The 25794-nt window shown below is 42.6% G+C and overlaps 1 protein-coding gene across 2 annotated transcripts; it reads right to left on the bottom strand.

The window, feature by feature from the left end:
• Positions 1–2330: 2330 nt before the first annotated feature.
• On the bottom strand, positions 2331–23637 carry prs8 (26S protease regulatory subunit 8). 2 transcript variants are annotated; one of them, XM_014157010.3, is made up of 12 exons: positions 23544–23637; positions 22906–22977; positions 22716–22785; positions 22392–22489; positions 22227–22283; positions 21700–21930; positions 21160–21286; positions 20646–20836; positions 10906–11004; positions 9597–9707; positions 8186–8272; positions 2331–2534 (listed from the first exon to the last, which is right to left on the bottom strand). In XM_014157010.3, exons 1-12 carry the CDS (start codon positions 23568–23570, stop codon positions 2481–2483), a joined length of 1224 nt encoding a protein of 407 aa, XP_014012485.1. In that variant the 5' UTR covers positions 23571–23637; the 3' UTR covers positions 2331–2480.
• Between the last annotated feature and the right edge of the window lie 2157 nt (positions 23638–25794).

Genomic DNA, 25794 nt, shown 5'->3' on the forward strand with positions numbered 1-25794 from the left:
AGGGCTTGTAGGCCTGTTGTAAAGCAGGTCCTCACCAGACATCACCGGCAGCAACGTCGCCTATGGGCACAAACCCACCGTCGCTGGACCAAACAGGACTGGCAAAAAGTGCTCTTCACTGACGAGTTGCGGTTGTCTCACCAGGGGTGATGGTCGGATTTGCGTTTATCGTTGAAGGAATGAGCGTTACACCGAGGCCTGTACTCTGGTGCGGGATCATTTTGGAGGTGGAGGGTTCATCATGGTCTGGGGCGGTGTGTCACAGCATCATTGGGCTGAGCTTGATGTCATTGCAGGCAATCTCAACGCTGTGCGTTACAGGGAAGACATCCTCCTCCCTCATGTGGTACCCTTCCTGCAGGCTCATCCTGACATGACCCTCCAGCATGACAATGCCACCAGCCATACTGCTCGTTCTGTGAGTGATTTCCTGCAAGACAGGAATGTCAGTGTTCTGCCATGGCCAGCAAAGAGCCCGGATCTCAATCCCATTGAGCACGTCTGGGACCTGTTGGATCGGAGGGTGAGGGCTAGGGCCATTCCCCCCAGAAATGTCCGGGAACTTGCAGGTGCATTGGTGGAAGAGTGGGGTAACATCTCAGAGCAAGAACTGGCAAATCTGGTGCAGTCCATGAGGACGAGATGCACTGCAGTACTTAATGCAGCTGGTGGCCACACCAGATACTGTTACTTTTGACCCCCCCCCCTTTGTTCAGAGACAATTATTCAATTTCTGTTAGTCACATGTCTGTGGAACTTGTTCAGTTTATGTCTGTTGTTGAATCTTATGTTCATACAAATATTTACACGTTAAGTTTGCTGAAAATAAATGCAGTTGACAGTGGGAGGACGCTTCTTTTTTGCTGAGTTTTGAACTCCGGGACATCCTGCAGAGGGTTGAGATTGAGGTCCACAGGTTGCTTTGCTGGGTTCAAACCACCTAGCATACAATCCCTGGAGCTACAGAGGGGGTATTGCATATAATACAATAAAGCTCCATTACTTTAAGTAAACCATTACTGTACGTAAACCATAGAAACTAGCTGGTGATAGAGATAATGGGAATGGATTTGGACTTAAGTGTTTCACTGGCATTGTGCCATAATCTCAGAAACCAGAACAAAATCTCACATACACTTACGTTAAATCACGAGAGACCACCACTGCCAGAGAGATGGTGTAGGTGGTGGCAAACGGACATTGAGATGAGTGGAGAATAGAGGGAACTTGGGAATGGGACCTTTCCACAAGGTGAACAGCTATCGGTGGTGACTCAAGTGAATACAGTGGAATCAATTGAAACTGCGTGGGTTTGCCTAGCTCTTGACAATGGATGTCTGTTTGTGAGACTTGTCATTGCCATTACAAGTTGGATCAGAAGTATTGGATGTTGTCACCTCAAGATAAATTATTTAGCATTGTGGACTGTTTTAAAAAAAATTGTACTGCTCATTCTTTCTAAGTGTATGAGCTTGTCCGGTATACTGAATTTATTTTGTGTCTCTGTGCAATGAGGAGTTGTGGATACTGGCTGGACTTGTGTAGTTCATAATAGGCCTAATCCTAATTGGCAATGTGACAACCATGAAAAAGCATGTTGGACAATGGTCTTGAAAACGTAGTGTATATACTATTTATCAGAGCTATGCCCTCTATAATAATCTAGAATGTGTAGATTAGTCTAGTAAGTACAAGTATTGGTTTAAATGAAAGAGATGTTGACAAGATGAAGATATTGATTATGAATGATCAATTATTAATTGTATGCAAAATAACACTGATGACTGATTGTGAGATCTGAAATTTAACCAAACCATTCAAGAAAATCTCTTCCATAAAGATACAAGGTGACCCTGTTTATTTGGCCTCACTTGTCATTGATCTTCTAGCCCCGGTTATACCTTGCATTAAGATGTGGTTTTCGTAATCTGATGATTGGGTTGTGGGCGTGTAAAAAGTGGTTCACGACTTGTGGAGTAAAACTGTTACAGCATAGGGCTCTACTAGGACCTGCACAAACCAATGGATGAGAGTGGCGAGAAGATGGGACACAAGGAATCGAGGAAACTAAAGATAAAGAATCCTGGAATTCTGCTAAGAGGAGTATTCCTTATTCAGGCCAGGATTCTATCAGAAACAAGTCTATAGCGCACTTGACATTTAAAAGGTAATTTCCAATTGAGCCAACATCTGCAGCATTTACCTTGAATGCAGTGGGAGAGAGCCTGTATAGCCAACGCCTATAGTTGTGTAGGCTACCAAGCACAAACAGACCTTGGACCAGGCTACAGGACAGGAGTGAGGGTGGAAAAAAAAGGGAAATGGGGGACTTGTTTCTCAGTGGGGAGACACCATTTTATTTTAGACTTAATTTTGGGTAACAATTATAAACCAATCTTAAACAAAAGAGTAAAAATATACATGTTTGACTTTGCAGGTAAATAAATATCTGCGTTCGGATCCCAAAAAATCCCAAAGGTCTACTTCCAGAGTTTCTTGATGGACATGTTCTTCTCGCTGTCCTTCTGCATCACCTGGAAAGACACAGGGCAGGGGTCGTTAGCCAGTGATAATGGACCTTATCATAAGGAGCCAAATTAAAATCAGTGATTAACAAAACAACAAACTCTGGGGAAAAGGGTCTGTCCATTTTAATCCCTAAAAGTATAAACCTTTATAATAAACTAATGTAAAGAAATTCGTTTATTATAAAAAGCTAAAATGCTGATACAAATACCAGTCATTTGTGGAATATTGTGTTTCTATACTGTGTAAAAGCACTATTTTCATATTGAGATAAATTATAGAAAATTGTACAAAATCTCTTTAAAAATGTCAGGTTTGACAATGACATGCAAGAGATGTGTCATTCATTCATTGCTATTATCATTGATAACCTGTAGACCTAGTGCCTTCGAAAAGTATTCAAACACCTTGACTTTTTCCACATTGTTTTACGTTACAGCCTTATTCTAAAATTGATTAAATTGTCCCCCCCTTCAATCTACACAATACCCCATAATCACAAAGCAAAAACAGGTTTTTAGAAAGTTATGCCAATTTATATAAAATCAAACTGAATTATTAAATTTACATAAGTATTCAGAGTCTTTACTCAGCACTTTGTTGAAGCACCGTTGGCAGCGATTACAGCATTGATTCTTCAAGGGTATGGAACTATGAGTTTGGCACACCTGTATTTGGGGAGTTTTTCCCATTCTTCTCTGCAGATACTCTCAAGCTCTGCCAGGATGGAATGGAGAATTGCGCCACAGCTATTTTCAGGTCTTTCCAGAGACGTTCGATCGGGTTCAAGTCCGAGCTCTGGCTGGGCCACTCAAGGCTGTGTGTTTAGGGTCGTTGTCCTGTTGGAAGGTCAACCTTTGCCCCAGTCTGAGGTCCCGAGCAGGTTTTCATCAAGGATCTCTCTGTACTTTGCTCCGTTTATCTTTGCCTTGATCCTGACGAGTCTCCCAGTCCCTGCCGCTGAAAAACATCTCCACAGCATGCTTGCTTCACCGTAGGGATGGTGCCAGGTTTCCTCCAGACGTGGCGCTTGGCATTCAGGCCAAAGTGTTCAATCTTGCTTCTCATGGTCTGAGTGTCTTTAGGTGCCTTTTAGCAAACTCCAAGCAGTCTGTCATGTGCCTTTTACTGAGGAGTGGCTTCCGCCTGATTGGTAGTGCGCTGCAGAGATGGTTTTCCTTCTGGAAGGTTCGCCCATCTCCACAGAGGAACTCTAGAGCTCTGTCAGAGTGACCATCGGGTTCTTGGTCACCTCCCTGACCAAGGCCCTTCTACCGAGATTGCTTAATTTGTCCGGGCGGAAGAGTCTTGGTGATTCCAAACTTCTTCCATTTAATAATGATGGAGGCCACTGTGTGCTTGGGGACCTTCAGTGCTACAGAAATGTTTTGGTACCCTTCCCCAGATCTGTGCTTCGACACAATGCTTTCTCTGAGCTCTACGGACAATTCCTTCGACCTCATGGCTTGGTGTTGCTCTGACATGCACTATCAAGTGTGGGACCTTATATAGACAGGTGTATGCCTTTCCAAATCATGTTCAATTAATTTAATTTACCACAGATGGACTCCAATCAAGTTGTAGAAACAAGGATGATCAATGGAAACATTATGCACCTGAGCTTTATTTCAAATCTCATAGGAAAGGGTCTGAATACTTGTTTACTTTTAATAAATTTGCTAAAATTTCTAAACCCGTTTTTGCTTTGTCATTATGGGGCATTTTGTGTAGATTGCTGAGGGATTTATTTTATCCATTTTAGAATAAGGCTGTAACAATGTGGTCAAATTAGCTAGCAAGTCAATGATGTAATGACTGAAAAGTCTTTAAACAAACGGTTAACGACGCCTGAGTAGGTTTAACAGCCCAGATCTGTTAAAACTACTCGGGCGTGTGCTAGAAGCAAGCTGTTTTCGCTGTAGTAATGGTACAATCATGACGCTATCGAATTTGCACTCACTTTTTTTCTCTAGAACAATCAGAAACAACGGTACAGCGGAGACTTATAACAATTATCTGGGAGATTTTTTTTCCTGGTCGCACAGCAAAATATTTTGTTGCATATGCGACCAAATTGGTCGCACTTTAGACCACTGGCTATAGCCCATAGCATTGAATAACACATTGATACATGGTAAAACGGACAGTAAAAAAAAAAATAAGGTTTTGAAATGTCTGTCCCATATCTAGGAGATACAAGAAAGCTCAGGAAATATATATTTTGACACATTTAACCCCTTTTTGTTGGCACAAAACTACTTCCATACTTCCAATCCCTTTTTAAAACCGGTACCGGGTTACCTTCAGAAGAGTCCTGTGACACTTGTAGGGGGCAACACGGAGAGATCACCATCGTGTTCGTGAGTCTCCCGTTTCCATAGTTTGGTCAGTGTTGCAATGTATACCGAAACTTCTGTACTTTTTCCGATACCAAAACATGAAAAAACGTTTGGTACTTTTGTCATGTGTCTCACGTCATATACGGATTGAGAGGATCGAGTCTGTCTAGTAATTTTCTGAATCTTCAAGGGGGCAGTAGCTACAAGGCTGTGCTTGAGCATGCAGCTAACACAGCGTAAGCCACATTTGAGAAGCAAGCCAGAGAGAAAATGCAGACAGCGTGGCTGGGTTAAATGCAAAAGACACATTTCAGTTGAACGCACTGTTGTACAAATGACTAGGTATCCTCCTTTCCCTTTCTTCTAACGAAAACACCTTACCACCATGCCCGCAGCTTGTTTACAAAACTGGCTACAGAAGCAAACTATGGGAATACTTTGATTACAGAGCAGATGAGGGCCTAACCACAGAAACAACAAAAAGGTGTAACAAAGCAGTGCAAGGGGAGGTTTAGCTCCAAAATGATTTTACACATTACATTTATTGTAACATTGTCGTTATTCCACTAAATGTGAATCATTTGAGTGACAATGACATGAAAATATATTCTGCATGACATTCATGTGAGCACTATGATTACACAACCCAAAAGTAAAGTGCACTCATAACTTCACAGCAATATACTTGAACTACTTTGTGTTTGTCTGGGCTTGCTAGCAGTAGTCAGCCCTGGAAGGCGCATTGCACTCTGGGAAGTGAAATGTACTCTGGGAATCGTAGTATGCTGTGTAAATTCCATTGTATTTCTATGGCATTTAGACTACATGACTATTGCAATATAGAAGCTTCAGAAATGAGCGTCAAAGTGTTTGTCGTTTTGGAACTAAACTTAATTGAATACATTAAATTATTTAGCTGTAATAAATGTCATCAGACTAAATATTATGGCCACAGATTAAGAAATTAACCCAGATAATGTAATTTTACCATTATTTTGTCTGCTCTGAGTCTCCGATATGGTTTTGCAAAAAGGAAAATTGATGGGATTCTTCTGTTATTTCATATGGCGTTCTATTTTTGTAAGAAATTTAATACAGAGTAGATATTCTACTTGTTCGTCCAGTTACCAACATATTGCTCAATGTTAAAAAAAAATGAAGCCCAGCGGTTCTTATTTTATTGCTGTGGTATCATTACGGTATTGAGTATCGTTAAGATAGAGTATTATGATACTAAACCTGGTATCAAAGTAAAACATCTGGTGTCGCAATAACAGTAGTGGTCATTCGTTTGTAGCCCAAACCTTTCTGACGCTACAGACAGAAGTTGGCACATAGTTGGTATTGACTTCAGACGAGTCCCGTGGGGGTCGTAGAGCAAAACGCTAAAGACGTACTCCTGAGAAGACAGATATTTGGGATGTCTCCTGATCTGACAAACAGCGCTGTAGCTCTGCCACCTGCCATCGCAGATGTGGAAGGCTGACATAGGCACATGCAGTGGATTGAGACGCAGCCCACAGAAAAATAAATCCAACTGAAACACTTATTTTTATGGGGATTTTGAGGGGGATTTTTGTATTATATTAATGCATTTGACACGCTGGCGCGTCAATCGACTTTTTTTGTTTTTGACAAGATGGTCCAAAATCTGTTTGAGCTTTGTATAGCCAACTCCTATGGTTGTTGTTGTGTCAAACTGTTTGGCATCACAATGACCATAGTAGTTGGAAAGACTACAAAACGATCTGGGACCAGTATAGATCCTTTTTATTTTATACAAAATCTCTGATCAAGACTAACTACACTGTACAAAAATAAACGCAACATGCAACAATTTCAAACACTTTATTGAGGTACAGTTCATATAAGGAAATCAGTAAATTGAAATAAATGCATTAGGCCCTAATATTTGGATGTCATATGATTGGGTATACAGATACGCATCTGTTGATCACAGATGACTTAAAAAAAAAGTCAGTATCTGGTGTGACCACCATTTGCCTCATGCAGCGTGACATCTCCTTCACAGAGTTGACCAGGCTGTTGATTGTGGCTTGTGGAATGTTGTCCCTCTCCTCTTCAATGCCTGTGCGAAGTTGCTGAATGTTGGCGGGTCTTGAAACACGATGTCGTACACATTGATCGAGAGCATCTCAAACATGCTCAAATGGATGACATATGCAGGCCATGGAAGAACTGGGTCATTTTCAGCTTCCAGGAATTGTGTATAGATCCTTGCGACATGGATTATCATGCTGAAACATGAGGTGATGGCTGCAGATGAATGGCACAACAATGGGACTCAGGATCTCGTCAAGGTATCTATGTGCTTTCAAATCGCTATCGATAAAATGCAATTATGTTCATTGTCCGTAGCTTATGCCTGCCCATACCATAACCCCACCGCCACCATGGGCCACTCTGTTGACATCAGAAAACCGCTCGGCAACACGACTCCACACACGCTATGCTCTGCCATCTGCCCGCTATAGTTGAAACTGGAATTAATCCGTGAAGAGCACACTTTTCCACTGGCCATCGAAGGTGAGCATTTGGCCACTGAAGTCGGTTACGACATCGAACTGTAGTCAGGTCAAGACCCTGGTGAGGACGACGAGCACGCAGAAGAGCTTCTCAGAGACGGTTTCTGACAGTTTGTGCAGAAATTCTTTGGTTGTACAAACCCACAGTTTGATCAGCTGTCCAGGTGGCTGGTCTCAGATGATCCTGCAGGTGAAGAAGCCGGATGTGGAGGTCTTGGGCTGGCGAGGTTACATGTGGTCTGCGGTTGTGAGGCTGGTTGGACATATTGGCAAAATTCTCTAAAACGACGTTGGAGGCAGCTTATGGTAGAGAAATGAACATTCACTTATCTGGAAAGAGCTCTGGTGGATATTCCTGCAGTCAGTTAATAATTGCATGCTCCCTCAAAACTTTAGACATCTGTGGCATTTTAGAGTTGCCCATTATTGTCCCCAGCACAACGTGCACCTGTGTAATGTTCAGCTTCTTGATATGCCACACCTGTAAGGTGGTTGGATTATTTTGGTAAAGGAGAAATGGTCACTAACAGGGATATAAACATTTGTGCACAAAATTTGAGCGAAATAAGCCTTTTGTGCATATGGACAATTTCTGTAATCTTTTATTTCAGTTCATAAAACATGGGACCAACACTATACATGTTGCATTTATATTTTCGTTCAGTATAGTATTGATTATATTAGGCATAATATGGACAAAAGGGAGCTAGAGGTAAAATAGAGACAAACTGTCTCTTGGAGAGTGTTTAGACAGTAACACGATAGAAGACTAACCTTGGCGACAGCCATCTCAAAGTCCTCCTGGTTGACGTGCACTCTCCTCTCCCTGAGGGCGTACATACCTGACTCGGTGCACACACCCTGAGAAATAAGATGGAACAGAAACACAAAGGTTTTACCATGGTGAAATAAGAGTAAGTAAGACACACAGTGGTCTAACACTAAGGCACTCCAGGAACATGGTTACCAATCCCTGGACTAGGGGATGTTTCAGGATGGCTAGTTGTACATAGGGCTGTGGCGGTCATGACATTTTGTCAGCCGGTCTCATGGTAATTTACAGGCAATTAACATAAACACGTTTTGCATCTCCAGGCCGCCTGACCTCAACCGTATTGAACACCTTTGATGAATTGGAACGCTGACTATTAGTGCCCGACCTCCCTAATGCTCATGGCTGAATGGAAGCAAGCCCCCACAGCAATGTTACAACATCTAGTGGAAAGCCTTTCCAGAGGAGTGGAGGTTGTTATAGCAGCAAAGGGGAACCAACTCCACATTAATGCCCATGATTTTAGAATGTTCACTACTTTTGGTCATGTAGGTGATCTTAAATCAGTTTTTTTTTATTTGCTGTGTTTAATATGCGGTAGGCTATAACGGCACAATCATTATTTTTAATTAATGTTTTTTTTTCGGGCTTGGGCTAATACAGTATATAGGCCTATGTGTTTGCGTAAGCTCTAATATGTATATGGTTGTGTTTCATTAATCAACAACTTAGAAAGCTCTGTCCATTTCATTGTTAGGCTTTGAAACAACATCCTCAACGAACATGTTTTACACTCAGTTTCAACCCGCTGTTGAACTTCTTTCTTCATATTGATCAATCACGGTGAGGTGAGTTTTAAAAGCACATACTGGTTTGATGATAAGTGTTTGTGATTTTCGACTGCATCTGCATTGATGTCAGAGTGGTTAGAGGGACAATATAGCCCTGAGTACCATCCATTAGCAACTTGAAGATCTTTAGCGAGTTGGGTACACATGTCCAGAGTGCATAAGAGGATATTATCGTGAATTTTACTGCGGTCATGACTGATAATATGGTCAATGCAACAGCCCTAGTTGTACATGTTCTGCCCTTGTGCATGTGCTAGCCCTAATGTGGTGGGCCCCATTCAATAACTTGTGGAGTATCAAGTCTGTGGTTATTCGCTCCTGATATTCTACATACACCGTAAATGTCAAACCCAGTTGGACATGTATCCACTACAATGAACTATTACAAAACGTACAATGGTGAAACAAACAGATCCACACAACTGTGGGGTAGGGGTCATCTCTGGATGGGGCCAAAGTTTTCCCTACTAGCCATCATACACTGAACCCCTCATACACTGAACTGTCTGTGCTAGCCTTCATTTGGTGGGCTCATTCCAAACTGTGCGTCTCAGTGTATTACCTTAACTTCAGCCCCAGAGGCTCCGGGCATCAGTTCTGCAATCTTCCTCAGGTTAATTCCACGCGTCAGGTTCATCTTCCTTGAGTGGATCTTCAGGATGTCCAAACGGGCCTGAGGAGGAGCAGAAAGAAATGGGATGGGGCCAGAATTAAGACACTGTAGTAGCAAGCTGCTTACATGAAGCTGAATAAGTGTCAACGCAAATACAAAACTATCTGAGTGAGGAGACCATGAGGATGCTGGACTAGACTCATTGGTATAAATCCATGATTTTTTAAATTAACAAATGGTACAGAACACCAACAGATCCTTACTACCAACAGTCTAAATATGGTGCACTGTGCTGTCTTGCCATACCAAGGCGGGGATTCAATTCAATCAGCATGATAGTGTGCTTGACATTTAAAGGTAATTTCCAATTGAGCCGACATATGCAGCGTTTACAGTGAATGAGGGGGGGGGGGGGGGGGGGGGGGGGTTAATGTGGTTGTCTTGTGTGTTCGCACATGGCAAGCTTTTGTAGTCACCCTGACAAAACAGTACGCAGTTATAGTCACTCACCCTTCTAGTTAACTTGAAACAGTCTAACCAGGTCTTGCGTCTTGAAGTCACCTAGTATAGCTAGTGCTAGCCAACTTCTTCAATTAGCTTCAGCTGGCTGGTGTGCGACTGTGGCAAAATTGGTTTGACATTGGATAGTCAATCTCTGGGGCTAATTAGGGTCCGTCAATAATATTTTCATGTTGTACATCTTTTAGTTGTCTCAAATGCGTTCAATATTTGTATATGAATTTGTACAATTTATACTTGGTTTGAGGTTAAGTCATTGAAATTTGGAGTTATTGACAGTTAAACATATTGACCCATGTACATAGTGTAATTTATTGACGGTCCCTAGCTATTATTAATTTATTGACGGTCCCTAGCTAGCCCCACAGGCATTACGACTAGGTCTCGTGGTGCAGCGCTCAGAATTGATGATTACTTTGATGCCAGTTGTGGGCTGAATTTAAATAAACCCAATTTAAGGACAACTGTTATGGTACCCTTCATTCCGTGACATAATTTCCCCCCCTATCATCTCGCAAATCTGTTTTGAACGAGATTGACACTAAAATAAATGTTTCTGACTGAAATCGATGCCACATAGGCCATTTTATAAAGGAGGAGTTGCTTTTAAGGGCAGCCACTCTTTAAAAGGTGCATAGTTAAAGCGCCAACAGATTGAATACCGTCCCAAGGCAGATTTTTACTATATTGATAATCACAGAATGTTTTAGGGGCAAAACAAATATGGGGCAGTACTGACCTCTTCATTGGGAGGGGGGAACTCGATCTTCCTGTCGATGCGGCCGGGTCGGAGCAAGGCAGAGTCTAGGATGTCAATACGGTTGGTGGCCATGATGACCTGAGGCAGTAAAAACACATTTAACATACAATATTAGTCCTTTGGGTCTTATTCAGCTTCTTTATTTTATTTATTTCGACTTTATTTAAGCAGGTAGGCCAGTTGAGAACAAGTTCTCATTTACATCTGCGACCTGGCCAAGATAAAGCAAAGCAGTGCGACAAAAACACAGACTTACACATAAACAAACGTACTGTCAATAACACAATAGAAAAATCTATGTACAGTGTGTGTAAATGTAGAAGATTAGGGTGGTAAGGCAACAAATAGGCCATAGAGGCGAAATAATTACAATTTAGCATTAACACTGGAGTGATAGATGTGCAGATGATGATGTGCAAGTAGAGATACTGGGGTGCAAAAGAGCAAGAGGGTAAGTAATAATATGGGGATGAGGTAGTCGGGTTGCTATTTACAGATTGGCTGTGTACAGGTACAGTGATCGGTAAGCAGGTGTTGGCTCTGGGGATGACCAGTGAAATATACCCGCTGGAGCGCGTGCTGCGGGTGGGTGTTGCTATGGTGGCCAGTGAGCTGAGGTAAGGCGGGGCATTACCTAGCAAAGACTTATAGATGACCTGGAGCCAGTGGGTTTGGTGACGAATATGTAGCGAGGGCCAGCCAACGAGAGCATACAGGTCGCAGTGGTGGGTAGTATATGGGGCTTTGGTGACAAAACGGCTGGCACTGTGATAGACTGCATCCAGTTTGCTAAGTAGAGTGTGGGAGGGTATTTTGTAAATGGCATCGCCGAAGTCAAGGATTAGTAGGATGGTCAGTTTTACGAGGGTATGTTTGGCAGCATGGGTGAAGGCTTTGTTGCGAAATAGGAAGCAGATTCTAGATTTAATTTTGGATTGGAGATGCTTAATGTGAGTCTGGAAGGAGAGTTTACAGTCTAACCAGACACCTAGGTATTTGTAGTTGTCCACATATTCTAAGTCACAACCGTCCAGAGTAGTGATGCTAGGTGGGCGGGCGGGTTCGGGCAGCAATTGGTTGAAGAGCATGCATTTAGTTTTACTAGCATTTAAAAATCAGTTGGAGACCACGGAAGGAGTGTTGTATGGCATTGAAGCTCATTTGGAGGTTAGTTAACACAGTGTCCAAAGAAGGGCCAGATGTATACAGAACGGTGTCGTCTGCGTAGAGGTGGATCAGAGACTCACCAGCAGCAAGAGCAACATCATTGATGTATATAGAGAAAAGAGACGGCCTGAGAATTTGAACCCTGTGGCACCCCCATAGAGACTGCCAGAGATCCGGACAACAGAACCTCTGATTTGACACACTGAACTCTGAGAAGTAGCTGGTGAACCAGGCGAGGCAGTCATTTGAGAAACCAAGGCTATGGAGTCTGCCGATAAGAATGCGGTGATTGACAGAATCAAAAGCCTTGGCCAGGTCAGTGAAGACGACTGCACAGTACTGTCTTTTATCGATGGCGGTTATGATATCGTCTAGGACCTTGAGCGTGGCTGAGGTGCACCCATGACCAGCTCGGAAACCAGATTGCATAGTGGGGAAGGTACGGTGGGATTCGAAATGGTCGGTGATCTCTTTGTTAACCTCTCTTGGGTGGGGGCAGTATTTTCACATCTGGATGAAAAGTGTGCCCAAAGTAAACTGCCTGTTACTCAGGCCCAGAAGCTAGGATATGCATATAATAGATTTGGATGGAAAACACTCTAAAACTGTTAAAATGATGTCTGAGTATAACAGAACTGATATGGCAGGCGAAACCCCGAGGACAAACCACCCACCCCCCCTAAAAAAAAAAAAATCAGCCTACCACTGTTTTCAATGGCTGTCACTTTTATTATAAAGGCGAAATCCTCCCAGATTGCAGTTTCTAGGGCATCCACTAGACGTCAACAGTCTTTAGAGTTTCATGCTGGTTTTTGGAAAAATTAGCCAGAAATTGTAGTTTTTCTAGGTGGCTCCCATTTTGGCTGTAGTGTTTCCAAACGAGTGAATGAGAGCACGTTCTTTGGTATTTACGTATTAGGGTACCTAAGGTTTGATTATAAACGTTGTTTGACTTGTTTGGAAAAGTTCATTAGTAACAGTTTGGATTCATTTTGTATGCATTTTGATGGAGGGAAGCTGGGTGGATTATTGACTGAAGCGCGCCAGCTAAACTGAGTTTTTATGGATATAATAGACATTATCGAACAAAAAGGACCATTTGTGTTGCATCTGGGACCTTTTGGAGTGCCAACAGAAGAAGATCAAAGGTAAGGCATTTATTATATCGCTATTTCTGACTTTCGTGGCACACCTGCCTGGTTGTAATATGTTTTTCATGCTTTTGTATGCGGGGCGCTGTCATCAGATAATCGTATGGTGTGCTTTCGCCGTAAAGCCTTTTTGAAATCTGACACAGCGGCTGGATTAACAAGAAGTGAAGCTTTATTTTGATGTATTACACTTGTGATTTTATGAAAGTTAAATATTTATAATTCTGTAGTTTGAATTTCACACTCTGCAATTTCACCGGATGTTGGCCAGGTGGAGCGCTACCGTCCCACCTGTCCATAAGAAGTTAACTTGGCTTTCAAAGATTTTAGAAAAGGCAGGGCAGGATGAATACAGGTCTATAACAGTTTGGGTCTAGAGTGACTCCCCCTTTGAAGAGGGGGATGACCTCGGCAGCTTTCTAATCTTTGGGGGATCTCAGATGATACAAAAGTGAGTTTGAACAGGCTAGTAATAGGGGTTGCAACAATTTCGGCGTTTCATTTTAGAAAGAGAGGGTCCAGATTGTCTGGCCCAGCTGATTTGTAGGGATGCAGATTTTGCAGCTCTTTCAGAACATTAGTTGTCTGTATTTGGGTGAAGGAGAAGCGTGGGGGCTTGCTGTAGGGGGTGCAGAGCTGTTGGCCGGTAGGGGTAGCCAGGTGGAAAGCATGGCCAGCCATAGAAAAATGCTTATTGAATTTATCGATTATCGTAGATTTAATCGGTGGTGACACTGTTTCCTAGCCTCAGTGCAGTGGACAGCTGGGAGGAGGTGCTCTTACTCTCCATGGACTTTACAGTGTCCCAAAACCTTTTGGAATTAGTGCTACAGGATGCAAATTTCTGTTTGAAAAAGCTAGCCTTAGCTTTCCTGACTGTGTATATTGGTTCCTGACTTCCCTGAAAAGTTTCATATCGCGGGGGCTATTCGATGCTAATGCAGTATGTCACAGGATGTTTTTGTGCTGGTCAAGGGCAGTCAAGTCTGGAGTGAACCAAGGGCTATATCTGTTCTTAGTTCTAGATCTTTTGAATGGGGCATGCTTATTTAAGATGGTGAGGAAAGCACTTTTAAAGAGCAACCAGGCATCCTCTACCGACGGGATGAGGTAAATCTCCTTCCAGGATACCCGGGCCAGGTAGATTAGAAAAGCCTGCTCGTTGAAGTGTTTTAGGGAGCGTTTGACAGTAATGAGGGGTGGTCGTTTGACCGCGGACCCATTACGGACGCAGGCAATGAGGCAGTGATCGCTGAGATCCTGGTTGAAGATGGCAGAGGTGTATTTATTCACCTTCTCCCTATAGGCTTCTTTGGTATGCCTTTCTTATCTATATTTTGTACATTCGGAAAGTATCCAGACCACTTGACTTTTTCCACATTTTGTTACATTACAGCCTTATTCTAAAATGGATTAAATACAAAATGTTAAATACAAAAATCCTCAATCTACACACAATACCCTATAATGACAAAGCAAAAACAGGTTTTTCAATTCAACATGATTTGGAAAGGCACACAACCGTCTTTATAAAGGTCCCACGTAATTCTTAAATTAAAGATGTTTGGAACCACCAAGACTTTTCTAGATCTGGCTGTCCGGCCAAACTAAGCAATCGGGGAAGAAGGGCCTTGGTCAGGGAGGTGACGAAGAACCTGAGTTCCTCTGTAGAGATGGGAGAACCTTCCAGAAGGACAACCATCTCTACAGACGGAAGCCACTCAGTAAAAAGGCACAACAGCCCACTTGGAGATTGCCAAAATGCACCTGAAGGACTCTGACCATGAGAAACAAGATTCTCTGGTCTGATGAAACCAAGAACCAACTCTTTGGCCTGAATGCCAAGCATCACGTCTGGAGGAAACCTGGCACCATCCCTATGGTGACGCATAGTGGTGGCAGCATCATGCGGTGGGGATGTTTTTCAGCGGCAGGGACTGGGGAACTAGTCAGGATTGAGGCAAAGATGAACGGAGCAAAGTACAGAGAGATCCTTGATGAAAACCTGCTCCAGAGCGCTCAGGACCTCAGACTGGGGCGAAGGTTCACCTCCCAACGGGACAACAACCCTAAGCAAACAGCCAAGACAACTCAGGAGGGCTTCAGGACAAGTCTCTGAGTGTCCTTGAGTGGCCCAGCCAGAGCCCGATCGAGCATCCCTGGAGAGACCTGAAAATAGCTGTGCAGTGATGCTCCACCATCCAACGTGACAGAGCTTGAGAGGATGTACAGAGAAGAATGGGAGAAACTCCCCAAATACAGGTGTGCCAAGCTTGTAGCGTCATACCCAAGAAGACTCGAGGCTGTAATCGCTGCTAAAGGTGCATCAACAAAGCACTGAATAAAGGGTCTGAAAACATATGTAAATGTGATATTTCCGGTTTTTCCATATTTGTGCTATGGTCTGAATTTTAAATGTCTTAAATCAATATTGTGTCACTGATCTACACACACACAATACCCCATAATGTCAAAGTGGAATTTAGTGTGTAATTGTTTTATTTGTATTAACACAGATTCAACCACAAAGACCAAGGAAGTTTTTCAATGCCTCACAAAGGGCACTGATTGGTAGATGAGTAAAAATAATAAAAAGCAGATGCTGAATATCCCTTTTAGCATGGTGAAGTTAATAATTAGACTTTGGATTGTGTATCAATACACCCAGTCACTATAAAAGACGTATGTGTCCTTCCTAACTCGATTGCCAGAGAGGAAGGAAACTGCTCAGGGATTTCACCATGAGGCCAATGGTGATTTTAAAACAATTAGCTTAATGGCTGTGATAGGAGAAAACTAAGGATGGATCAACAACATTGTAGTTACTCCACAATACTAACCTAAATGACAGAGTGAAAAGTAAGCCTGTAGAGAATAAAAATATTCCAAAACATGCACCCTGTTTGCAACAAGACACTTAAGTAATACTGAAAGAAGAAATTACCTTTTTGTCCTGAATACCAAGTGTCATGTTTGGGGCAAATTCAACATCACATAACGGCGTACCAATCTTCATATTTTCAAGCAGGGTGGCTGCATCATGTTATGGGTATGCTTGTCATCGGCAAGGACTATGGAGTTTTTTTTAGGATTAAAAAGCTATAAGCACAGGAAAAATCCTAGAGGAAAACCTGGTACAGTTTGCTTTCCAACAGACGCGGAGATGAATTCCCCTTTCAGCAGGACAATAACCTAAAACACAAGACCAAATCAACACTGGAGTTGCTTACCAAGACAGCATTGAATGTTCTTGAGTGGCCTAGTTACAGTTTAGACTTAAATCTTATAGCAAGACATGGAAATGGCTTTCTAGCAACGATCAACTTGATAGAGCTTGAAGAATTTTTTAAATAATAAATGGGCAAATATTGCACAGCTGTAATCGCTGCCAAAAGGTGCTTCTACAAAGTATTGACTCGGGTGTGAATTACTTATGTAAATTAGATATTTCTCAAATTTTAATAAATTAGCAAACATTTCTAAAAACATGTTCTCACTTTGTCATTATGGGGTAGTGTGTGTAAATGGGTGAGAAATGTATTTAATCCATTTTGAACTCAGGCTGTAACAACAAAATGTGGAATAAGTCAAGGGGTATGAATACTTTCTGAAGACAAAAGACTGCAGTGTGGGAAAAGTAGGTTGTAGATTGCAAGAACATTAGATAAAGGGTTTAGGGAATTAACACATCTGACCACAAATTACTCCCAGCTACTCCACACAACATTTGTTCTGTAAATTGAACAGAATTAGAAACATATGATAGGAAGATGGATCATAACATTATACTATAGTCTTGAGTGGTCTTGCTTTTACAACTGTGCCAATTTCTGTGCATTTTGCTTAGAGATTTGCTCAAGAAAAGGAAACATTTCAAATCCAGGTACATGTGGGCATCATACAAAGCAGTAGAAAGAGCTCTGGGACTTCGTAAATCCAGAGCGTTGTAAATTCCGTTTGTAAATTCAGAGCGTTTCGCTCTCGGAGCGTTCAGAGCGCACACTGGACGCTCTGGCCGAGGAATAGGGTTGAGCGTTCCGAGTGGCGCAACGATCTATGGCACTGCATCTCAGTGCTAGAGGTGTCACTACAAACACCCTGGTTCGAATCCAGGCTGCATCACAACCGGCCGGTATTGGGAGTCCCATAGGGTGGCGCATAACTGGCCCAGTGTCGTCCGTCATTGTAAATAAGAATTTCTTAACTGACTTGCCTAGTTAAATAAAGGTGAAATAAAAAATGTATTAAATTAAAACAATGGCAATCAGGCACCCAGGCTAACGTTGGCTAGCTTGCTAGCTAGATTCATATACAAATGAGAGAACAGCTCACTCTGACCATTTTACTAGCCATAGCAGAGCTGGTTAGACTTTTCATGTTAACCAGAGCGTTGGTGACTAACTGTGCTGCTGGCAACAATTTAATTACGCTTTTTCTTGCCAACATTTACTGACACCGGCCATATTCTACAGGTGTTAAGCATTCGTAAATTCATCAGTTATTCTGTGCTCTGGCACACTCAGATGAAAGTGCTCTGAAATCGGAGTAGATAGCCAGAATTAACAATGTCCATTGAGAACGCACAACGACGATAGAAACTTAGCTAAGAATGACGTGAATAATCAAGTTAATAAACGTTGGGTAGTTAGTTAGATAGCATATAGTTAATATACTGCCTGGCAAGTTCGATGTATTAGTAGCCAACTAACGTGTAACGTAACTTATGTGAAAAGTCATTACTTTATTACATTGCTCAACATTTTCTTAACATTTGTTAGAATTAGTTAAAGCAATGAATTTGTATCCGCTCGTCAGATTTTCTTCAAATCTGAAAACATGAAGCCACGCCCATTTTCTGAAGAACTGCATTATGGGTCCTAAAAGAACAGAAAGTGTCCACTGCTTGTATACTTCGTATTTTGGTGAATTTAGTACGACATCTATAAACCTTTGGCATTCTAACTATATACATACTATGACCAATAAGCATACTACATACTGAATTAGAAATGGGCAGTTTTGTCACAACACAATGCCACAGATGTCTCAAGTTTAGAGAGTGTGTGCAATTGGCATGCTGACTGCAGGAATGTACACCAGAGCCATTTCCAGAGGATTGAATGCTCATTTCAACCAACATCGTTTTATAGAATTTGGCAATACGTCCAACCACACTAGCCCAGGACCTCCACATCTGGCTTCTTCACCTGCGGGATCATCTGAGACCAGCCACCCAGACAGCTGATGAAACTGTGGACTATTTGTCTGTAATAAAGCCCTTTTGTGGGGGAAAACTCTTGATTGTCTGGGCCTGGCTCCACAGTGGGTGGGCCTATGACTTCCCAAGGCTGCACCCCTGCCCAATGATGTGAAATCCATAGATCTGTGCCCAATTTATTTTTTTCAATTGACTGACTTCCTTTTATGAACTGTACCTCAGTAAAATCGTTGAAATTGTTGCATTTATATTATTGTTCAGTATATGTAAACAGACCATAAATGTTTTCTTGGAAAGCGTTGAGTGCTATTATGACACAATATCAGTATTTGTTGCATTTACGACTTGCCCTAGCATCAACTGATTTGAACCAGTGTGTTAGCAGATTGGCTAACACAATGTTAGCAGATAGGCAGTTCATTTGAAAAATTCTAAAACTGTCTGGCTAGCTAACTCACATACAGTGGATATACATTCTTCACATTCATAGATTAACACCATCTTATCAAAGCACTGGAAAACCATTGTTAACCAACTCCCTGACTAACATTGCTGACCCTAGGACCATCATAAGAAGATTCATGTCCATACTAGCATTTTAATTCCTAATGATATTGTCCCCAGGCCAAGCTCAGTCACCTTCTTCACTGAACAACTTTTCTCTCATGGCAGAGGTAGAGTCATGTCACTGTATTATATATACACTGAGTGTACAAAAACAGTAGGAACACCAGCTCTTTTCATGCCATAGACTGACCAGGTGAAAGCCATGTTCCCTTATTGATGTCATCCACTTTCAGTGTAAATGAAGGGGAGGAGACAGGTTAAAAAAAAGATTCTTAAGCCTTGAGACAATTGAGACGTGGATTGTCGATGTGTGCCATTCAGTGGGAAAGAAAAAAAGATTGAATTTCCTTTAAACGGGGTTTGGTGCAATGCGACCGGTTTGAGTGTGTCAAGAACCGCAACGCTGCTGGATTTTTCACGTTTAACAGTTTCCCGGGTGCATAAAGAATGGTCCACCCTCCCAAAAAACATCCACGCAACTTCACACAAATGTGGGAAGCATTAGAGTCAACATGGGCCAGCATCACTGTGGAACACTTGACACCTTGTAGAGTCTATGCCCTGATGAATTGAGGCTGTCCTGAATGTTTTTTACACTGAGTACTGTACTGCTACAGAGCAGCACTATTTTCCCTTTGATAGTGTTAAGGGTCTGATTGTCATACTGTGTGGTGTTGACCTACTCTTTCTTTCTCTGTCCATTCATCCCTCCTTCCCTCTAGCATCAGGAGAGGAGGAAGAGGGAGGTGGAGCAGGAAGAGAGCCTGCAGGAGCTCGCGGAGCCCCTGGAGGTCAGGTTCGTCAAAAACGCTGCCATTCTCTCAGACTTTCGGTCCACCCCCACCATCCAGCACCCCCAGAGAGGAGTCCTGCTGGCAGTTCTAAGGCCCTGAGGATCAAAGGTCACAGCGTCCCAGAAGATCTACCACTTGATGGTGGACTCCGTGCTGGCCAATGCCTCTGGCCAGCCCCACCGCTACAGCCTGGAACTGAGCAGTAGGATCAAGCTGCCCTAGATAGACGTGGACATCAGCATGGAGTCTGAGGCAGCCTCAGAGAAGGAGGGGCAAGCACTGAACTGCTCAACACAGACATAGCTGCTTTTAGTCTTTAAACATCAAATGTATATATTTAACACATTGGTATTTTTTCTAAATATTTTTTAACTGTACTACTCTTTGACTTATCACATTTAGACAATGAAATACTTGTAATCTGCATTTATTGCTAATTTCTATAGAATTGTCTTAAAAAAAATACTGGCTGTTTTGTCTATTTGTACCATCACAGAGAACATGCAAATACAGATTGAGAGGTTGTTGAGTGCTAGACTGGGTGGGAGGACAGTGAATAGAGAATATAATATCTAGCGTGTGATTGATTGGTGAGCAGTGGAAAGAAAGTGTTGTCAGACAGTACTGACAGGAGAGTGGCAGATTGAAATCAATGGCGAGAAGCCGCAGAGAATGTGGTGTCAAGAGTGGTGTAGCAGAGTAATAGCATACAAATTAAGTAAGGGTGTAGACTGTGTGTGGTGTTATATAAGTGTGAGTTTTATTGTAGAGTAGAATTTATAAAAGCATTATAAAGACGACAGTGGTGTACGAGTCACCCACCTTGATGTTCTTGGTGGCCTCAAAGCCATCCAGCTGGTTCAGCAGCTCCAGCATGGTCCTCTGCACCTCGCTGTCGCCCCCACTGCCCCCCTCCAGACGTGACGAACCGATCGAGTCGATCTCGTCCATGAAGATGATGGAGGGTGCGTGCTCGCGGGCCATGACGAACAGCTCACGCACCATGCGGGCACCTGGCATGGGGAAGAGAGCAGGGTTACAGCCAGCAGCGTGATGTGAGTGAAATACTTATAATAACAGGTTCTGTTTTACCACTTGCATGGTGAGAGACATTTAGCCTACTACTTTCACTCATTGCTGTGCTCCATGAAAAAGTAGTGAAATGCACTTAAACATGCTTGAGCTAAACAGCAGCTATTTGGAGAATGGAAGCAGCAAAACACATCTCCTTGATTCTGGAATTCTCTAACTTTAATTCCTTGTTATTACGGGAATTACTTCACGGTTGGGAACCCTGTCGAATGGTAACCAAAATGGCTGACCGTTGATGACTCACCCTCTCCAATGAACTTCTGCACCAGCTCCGAGCCGGACACCCTGATAAAGGTGCAGTCAGTGTGGTGGGCCACGGCTCTGGCCAGCAGGGTCTTCCCTGTACCTGGGGGGCCGTACAGCAGCACACCCTGGTGGAGAGACACACAACAAGGGGGGTTAGACAACCTAAGAGACATGACACAGTGCATCTCAAATTTCATGATGTATTTTAGGATGATTATGCTGGAATTAACTGGCGCCACTTTCTGTTCCTTCTGGCAATCAAGACTGTTGAGGTTTATGTGATAAATGCTATGAGACATGATCAGAACAATACCTTAGGACACTGCCAACAATGTATGAAAAGGTCTGACCCAAGGTAGATTTTGGAGTGTTGCATTCCTTTCAGACATTGCCAACTCTATATGCTTATAAAGTAAATTCAAATGCAAAAGATAATTGTTTGAGTTTACATTGTAAGAGTGGTTAACATATACAGATGATACGACATCTGAATTAAGAAAGAACCCAATAAGGGATTTATTCCTTTTGGGCTACCCACCTTGGGCTGTGCAATGCCGAGAGCCTCGAAGAGCTCTGGGTGCTTGACTGGCAGCTCAATCACTTCCTTGATCTCCTTGATCTGCTTGTCCAGGCCGCCAATCATCTCGTAGGTGGAGTCAGGCACTTTCTCCACCATCATGAGGGAGACCAGCGGGTCTACCTTGTTGGGCAGGATCTTGTGAAGGGTGTAGCTGTCGTTGCGCAGCGCCACGCGGCAATTTGGAGTCACCTGTTGGTAATGGGCAACGGGGTTAATCAGTGCATACATTCATGAATAATAAGCAACGTTGATGTTTTTTCTTCTTCTGTCCAGCCATCTGAATAGGATCTGGATATTTTTGGCTTTTCAACTGAATTTTGTTAACACTTATTCCAATTCGACAAAAACAAATAAATGTGGTTAAAATATGGTTCCCGTGTGTTGATAATCTGAACTGTACACAGATACATCTACCTTTGTACATAGAAACATTAAGTTCTCTCCACAATGTGGTGAAATATGAACAACAATGTTTCCATACTTACATCATTGATGTCAATATTCTTATCCACATCCACCACAAATTTTCCCTCTGGATGGACCTGGACACAAGTAGCACAGTAGACTGCCAATGTCATCCAGGAGCAACTACAGTTTACCACTGAAAAGGTTTGTGTTACATTTCAGCAAAAAAAAAGCTTTATACACACCTTGACTAGCACTTTCTTTTTGTCCATGGCCCTCACCACCTCTCCAACATAGGAACCCTGCTCCTGTAGCAACTGCAGCTCCTCACGAAGGAGACGCACTGGGGACAAAGCAAATAGATTTGAACAACGACTGCCAATTCATAATGTGCATGTTCCTGAGTGCAATCAAATTACCGTAGTCTGACACAGCATTGACAATTTATAATCCACACAATTATTGCTACAATTAGGCTTTGTCACAATGAATTAACTACTAGCTAGTTAGCTACACTGCTGTTTAGAAGAGAAGTTAAGCTGTTGTTGTTCTGGATAGATAATTCCTACCTTTTGCATTGAGTTCATTCCTCTGAGCCTGTAGACGTCTGAGATTCTGACTCTTGTCATTCACTGTCAACTGGAGGCAGAGACCAGTTAATTCTTAGCTTGACAATTGTATCAGTACTGCCACTACGGTGTCAACAGACAACATGCAACGTTAGCTAGTACATTTTTATTAAAACCTGTGTTTGCTTACCTGTAACTCTTCTATTTTGGACTGGTAGTATTGCCGGAGACCAGAACCACCTTTACTGTCCTCCATCTCCATCTGCAAATACACCGATACATATTCAATAACTGAGATAGTTGTTGGAAAGTTGTCAAGTAAACAACGTATATAACGTTAGCTAGATAATTAACATCAAGGTGACTAACGTTGTAGCTATAGGCCTAACTAGCTATCTAGCAAGACGACTAGCTTAAAATAAGATTTTTACCAGTTTACTGACAAAAATGTCATACTAGCGGCTAACTAAATTAGCTAGCTAACGTTACTTAACAACTAGCTATATTTTTGTCCATTATACTTAACTCATGCCAAGTTATTCATAGTCACAAATATAAGGAATGTCACTGAAACAAACATAATTAATTCGATTATCTAGCTAGAAAGCTAACAGCTAGTTAGCTTGCTAAAAGTAGCTTACAATGAGACAGCAAACTGGCAGGATTCTCTATTTTTGACAGACCGTTTTGGTCTATTCAAAACAGTTCAACCGTCTTCTGATGAGAACCAACTTTACAGAACACACTGTTCAGTGTCTAATCAATGTCTTATCTACAATATTTTCTCAAAAGTGTGATAGTCATAATAAAGACAACGAAATCACTTACATTATGTTCCATTCCTTCCAGCGCCATCTTGAAACTCTAAACTTCCGTTGGATGAAGGGGTACTTCCGAAATTCGAACCTCTTCTTCAGTAAAGGTTCTACTATTAACATTTGAGAATTACTGACACCTGCTGTACTGGAGGTGTAGTACAGTAAAACGCAACTGAAATTTTGCTAATAATGTTAAAAGTAAGTGTATGCTCTATTTCTGTCCTTTTTGCAATACCTTATCTATTTGGAGAAGCTGTGCCAGAAACAGATATGTTGAATATTGTACAATCCATTTTCATGGTCCTTTGAGTGGGCCTGATGAACCATATTACTGTTTATCAATATTGTGCAATAAGTGTGCAATATACACTGCTCAAAAAAATAAAGAGAACACTAAAATAACACAACCTAGAATCTGAATGAATGAAATAATCTTATTAAATACTTTTTTCTTTACATAGTTGAATGTGCTGACAACAAAATCACACAAAAATAATCAATGGAAATCCAATTTATCAACCCATGGAGGTCTGGATTTGAAGTCACACTCAAAATTAAAGTGGAAAACCACACTACAGGCTGATCCAACTTTGATGTAATGTCCTTAAAACAAGTCAAAATGAGGCTCAGTAGTGTGTGTGGCCTCCACGTGCTTGTATGACCTCCCTACAATGCCAGGGCATGCTCCTGATGAGGTGACGGATGGTCTCCTGAGGGATCTCCTCCCAGACCTGGACTAAAGCATCCGCCAACTCCTGGACAGTCTGTGGTGCAACGTGGCGTTGGTGGATGGAGCGAGACATGATGTCCCAGATGTGCTCAATTGGATTCAGGTCTGGGGAACCGGCGGGCCAGTCCATAGCATCAAAGCCTTCCTCTTGCAGGAACTGCTTACACACTCCAGCCACATGAGGTCTAGCATTGCCTTGCATTAGGAGGAACCCAGGGCCAACCGCACCAGCATATGGTCTCACAAGGGGTCTGAGGATCTCATCTCGGTACCTAATGGCAGTCAGGCTACCTCTGGCGAGCACATGGAGGGCTGTGCGGCCCCCCAAAGAAATGCAACCCCACACCATGACTGACCCACCGCCAAACCGGTCATGCTGGAGGATGTTGCAGGCAGCAGAACGTTCTCCACGGCGTCTCCAGACTCTGCCACGTCTGTCACATGTGGTCAGTGTGAACCTGCTTTCATCTGTGAAGAGCACAGGGCGCCAGTGGCAAATTTGCCAATCTTGGTGTTCTCTGGCAAATGCCAAACGTCCTGCACGGTGTTGGACTGTAAGCACAACCCCCACCTGTGGACGTCAGGCCCTCATACCACCCTCATGGAGTCTGTTTCTGACCGTTTGAGCAGACACATGCACATTTGTGGCCTGCTGGAGGTCATTTTGCAGGGCTCTGGCAGTGCCCCTTCTGCTCCTCCTTGCACAAAGGCGGAGGTAGCGGTCCTGCTGCTGGGTTGTTACCCTCCTACGGCCTCCTCCACGTCTCCTGATGTACTGGCCTGTCTCCTGGTAGCGCCTCCATGCTCTGAACACTACGCTGACAGACACAGCAAACCTTCTTGCCACAGCTCGCATTGATGTGCCGTCCTGGATGAGCTGCACTACCTGAGCCACTTGTGTGGGTTGTAGACTCCGTCTCATGCTACCACTAGAGTGAAAGCACCGCCAGCATTCAAAAGTGACCAAAACATCAGCCAGGAAGCATAGGAACTGAGAAGTGGTCTGTGGTCACCACCTGCAGAACCACTCCTTTATTGGGGGTGTCTTGCTAATTGCCTATAATTTCTACCTGTTGTCTATTCCATTTGCACAACAGCATGTGAAATTTATTGTCAATCAGTGTTGCTTCCTAAGTGGACAGTTTGATTTCACAGAAGTGTGATTCACTTGGAGTTACATTGTGTTGTTTAAGTGTTCCCTTTATTTTTTGAACAGTGTATAATATAGATAAAACAGTATTTAACAGTTTTGATTGCATTTCAAAGAGACTGGCATCAGTTAAACAGACTGGCTTGTCTGTTCCAATTATGTGTTATTGTTGACCTCCTACCATGCTACAGGCTGAGAAACTAAAGTTTGTTCAAGCCATGTCCCAGCAGTGCACAAGGACATACGTGTACTTCGTTTGGTTGTTATTTGAGGAGAGTAGTAAACCGCCAATATCTGTTTAATATGGTGAGTTTCTTCAAAATTTAGTTTAGCTCTTGCTGCTGTCAGCTGCTTCCAATTCTCCTCAATAGAACATATTTT

This window comes from Salmo salar, chromosome 19, assembly GCF_965601325.2.
Source record: "Salmo salar chromosome 19, fSalSal1, whole genome shotgun sequence".
In the NCBI taxonomy this organism is placed as follows: domain Eukaryota; kingdom Metazoa; phylum Chordata; class Actinopteri; order Salmoniformes; family Salmonidae; genus Salmo; species Salmo salar.

Bases quoted from the DNA above. Each gene is read 5' to 3' on its own strand.
- prs8 (XM_014157010.3), bottom strand. From the start codon at position 23,570: ATGGCGCTGGAAGGAATGGAACATAAT. The intron at 8,273-9,596 runs GTAATACACTGA...CTTATTTCTCAG, and splicing joins CCTCTGGGGCTGAAGTTAAG to GGTGTGTGCACCGAGTCAGG. The intron at 2,535-8,185 runs GTTAGTCTTCTA...GTGTCTTTCCAG, and splicing joins TTGAGATGGCTGTCGCCAAG to GTGATGCAGAAGGACAGCGA.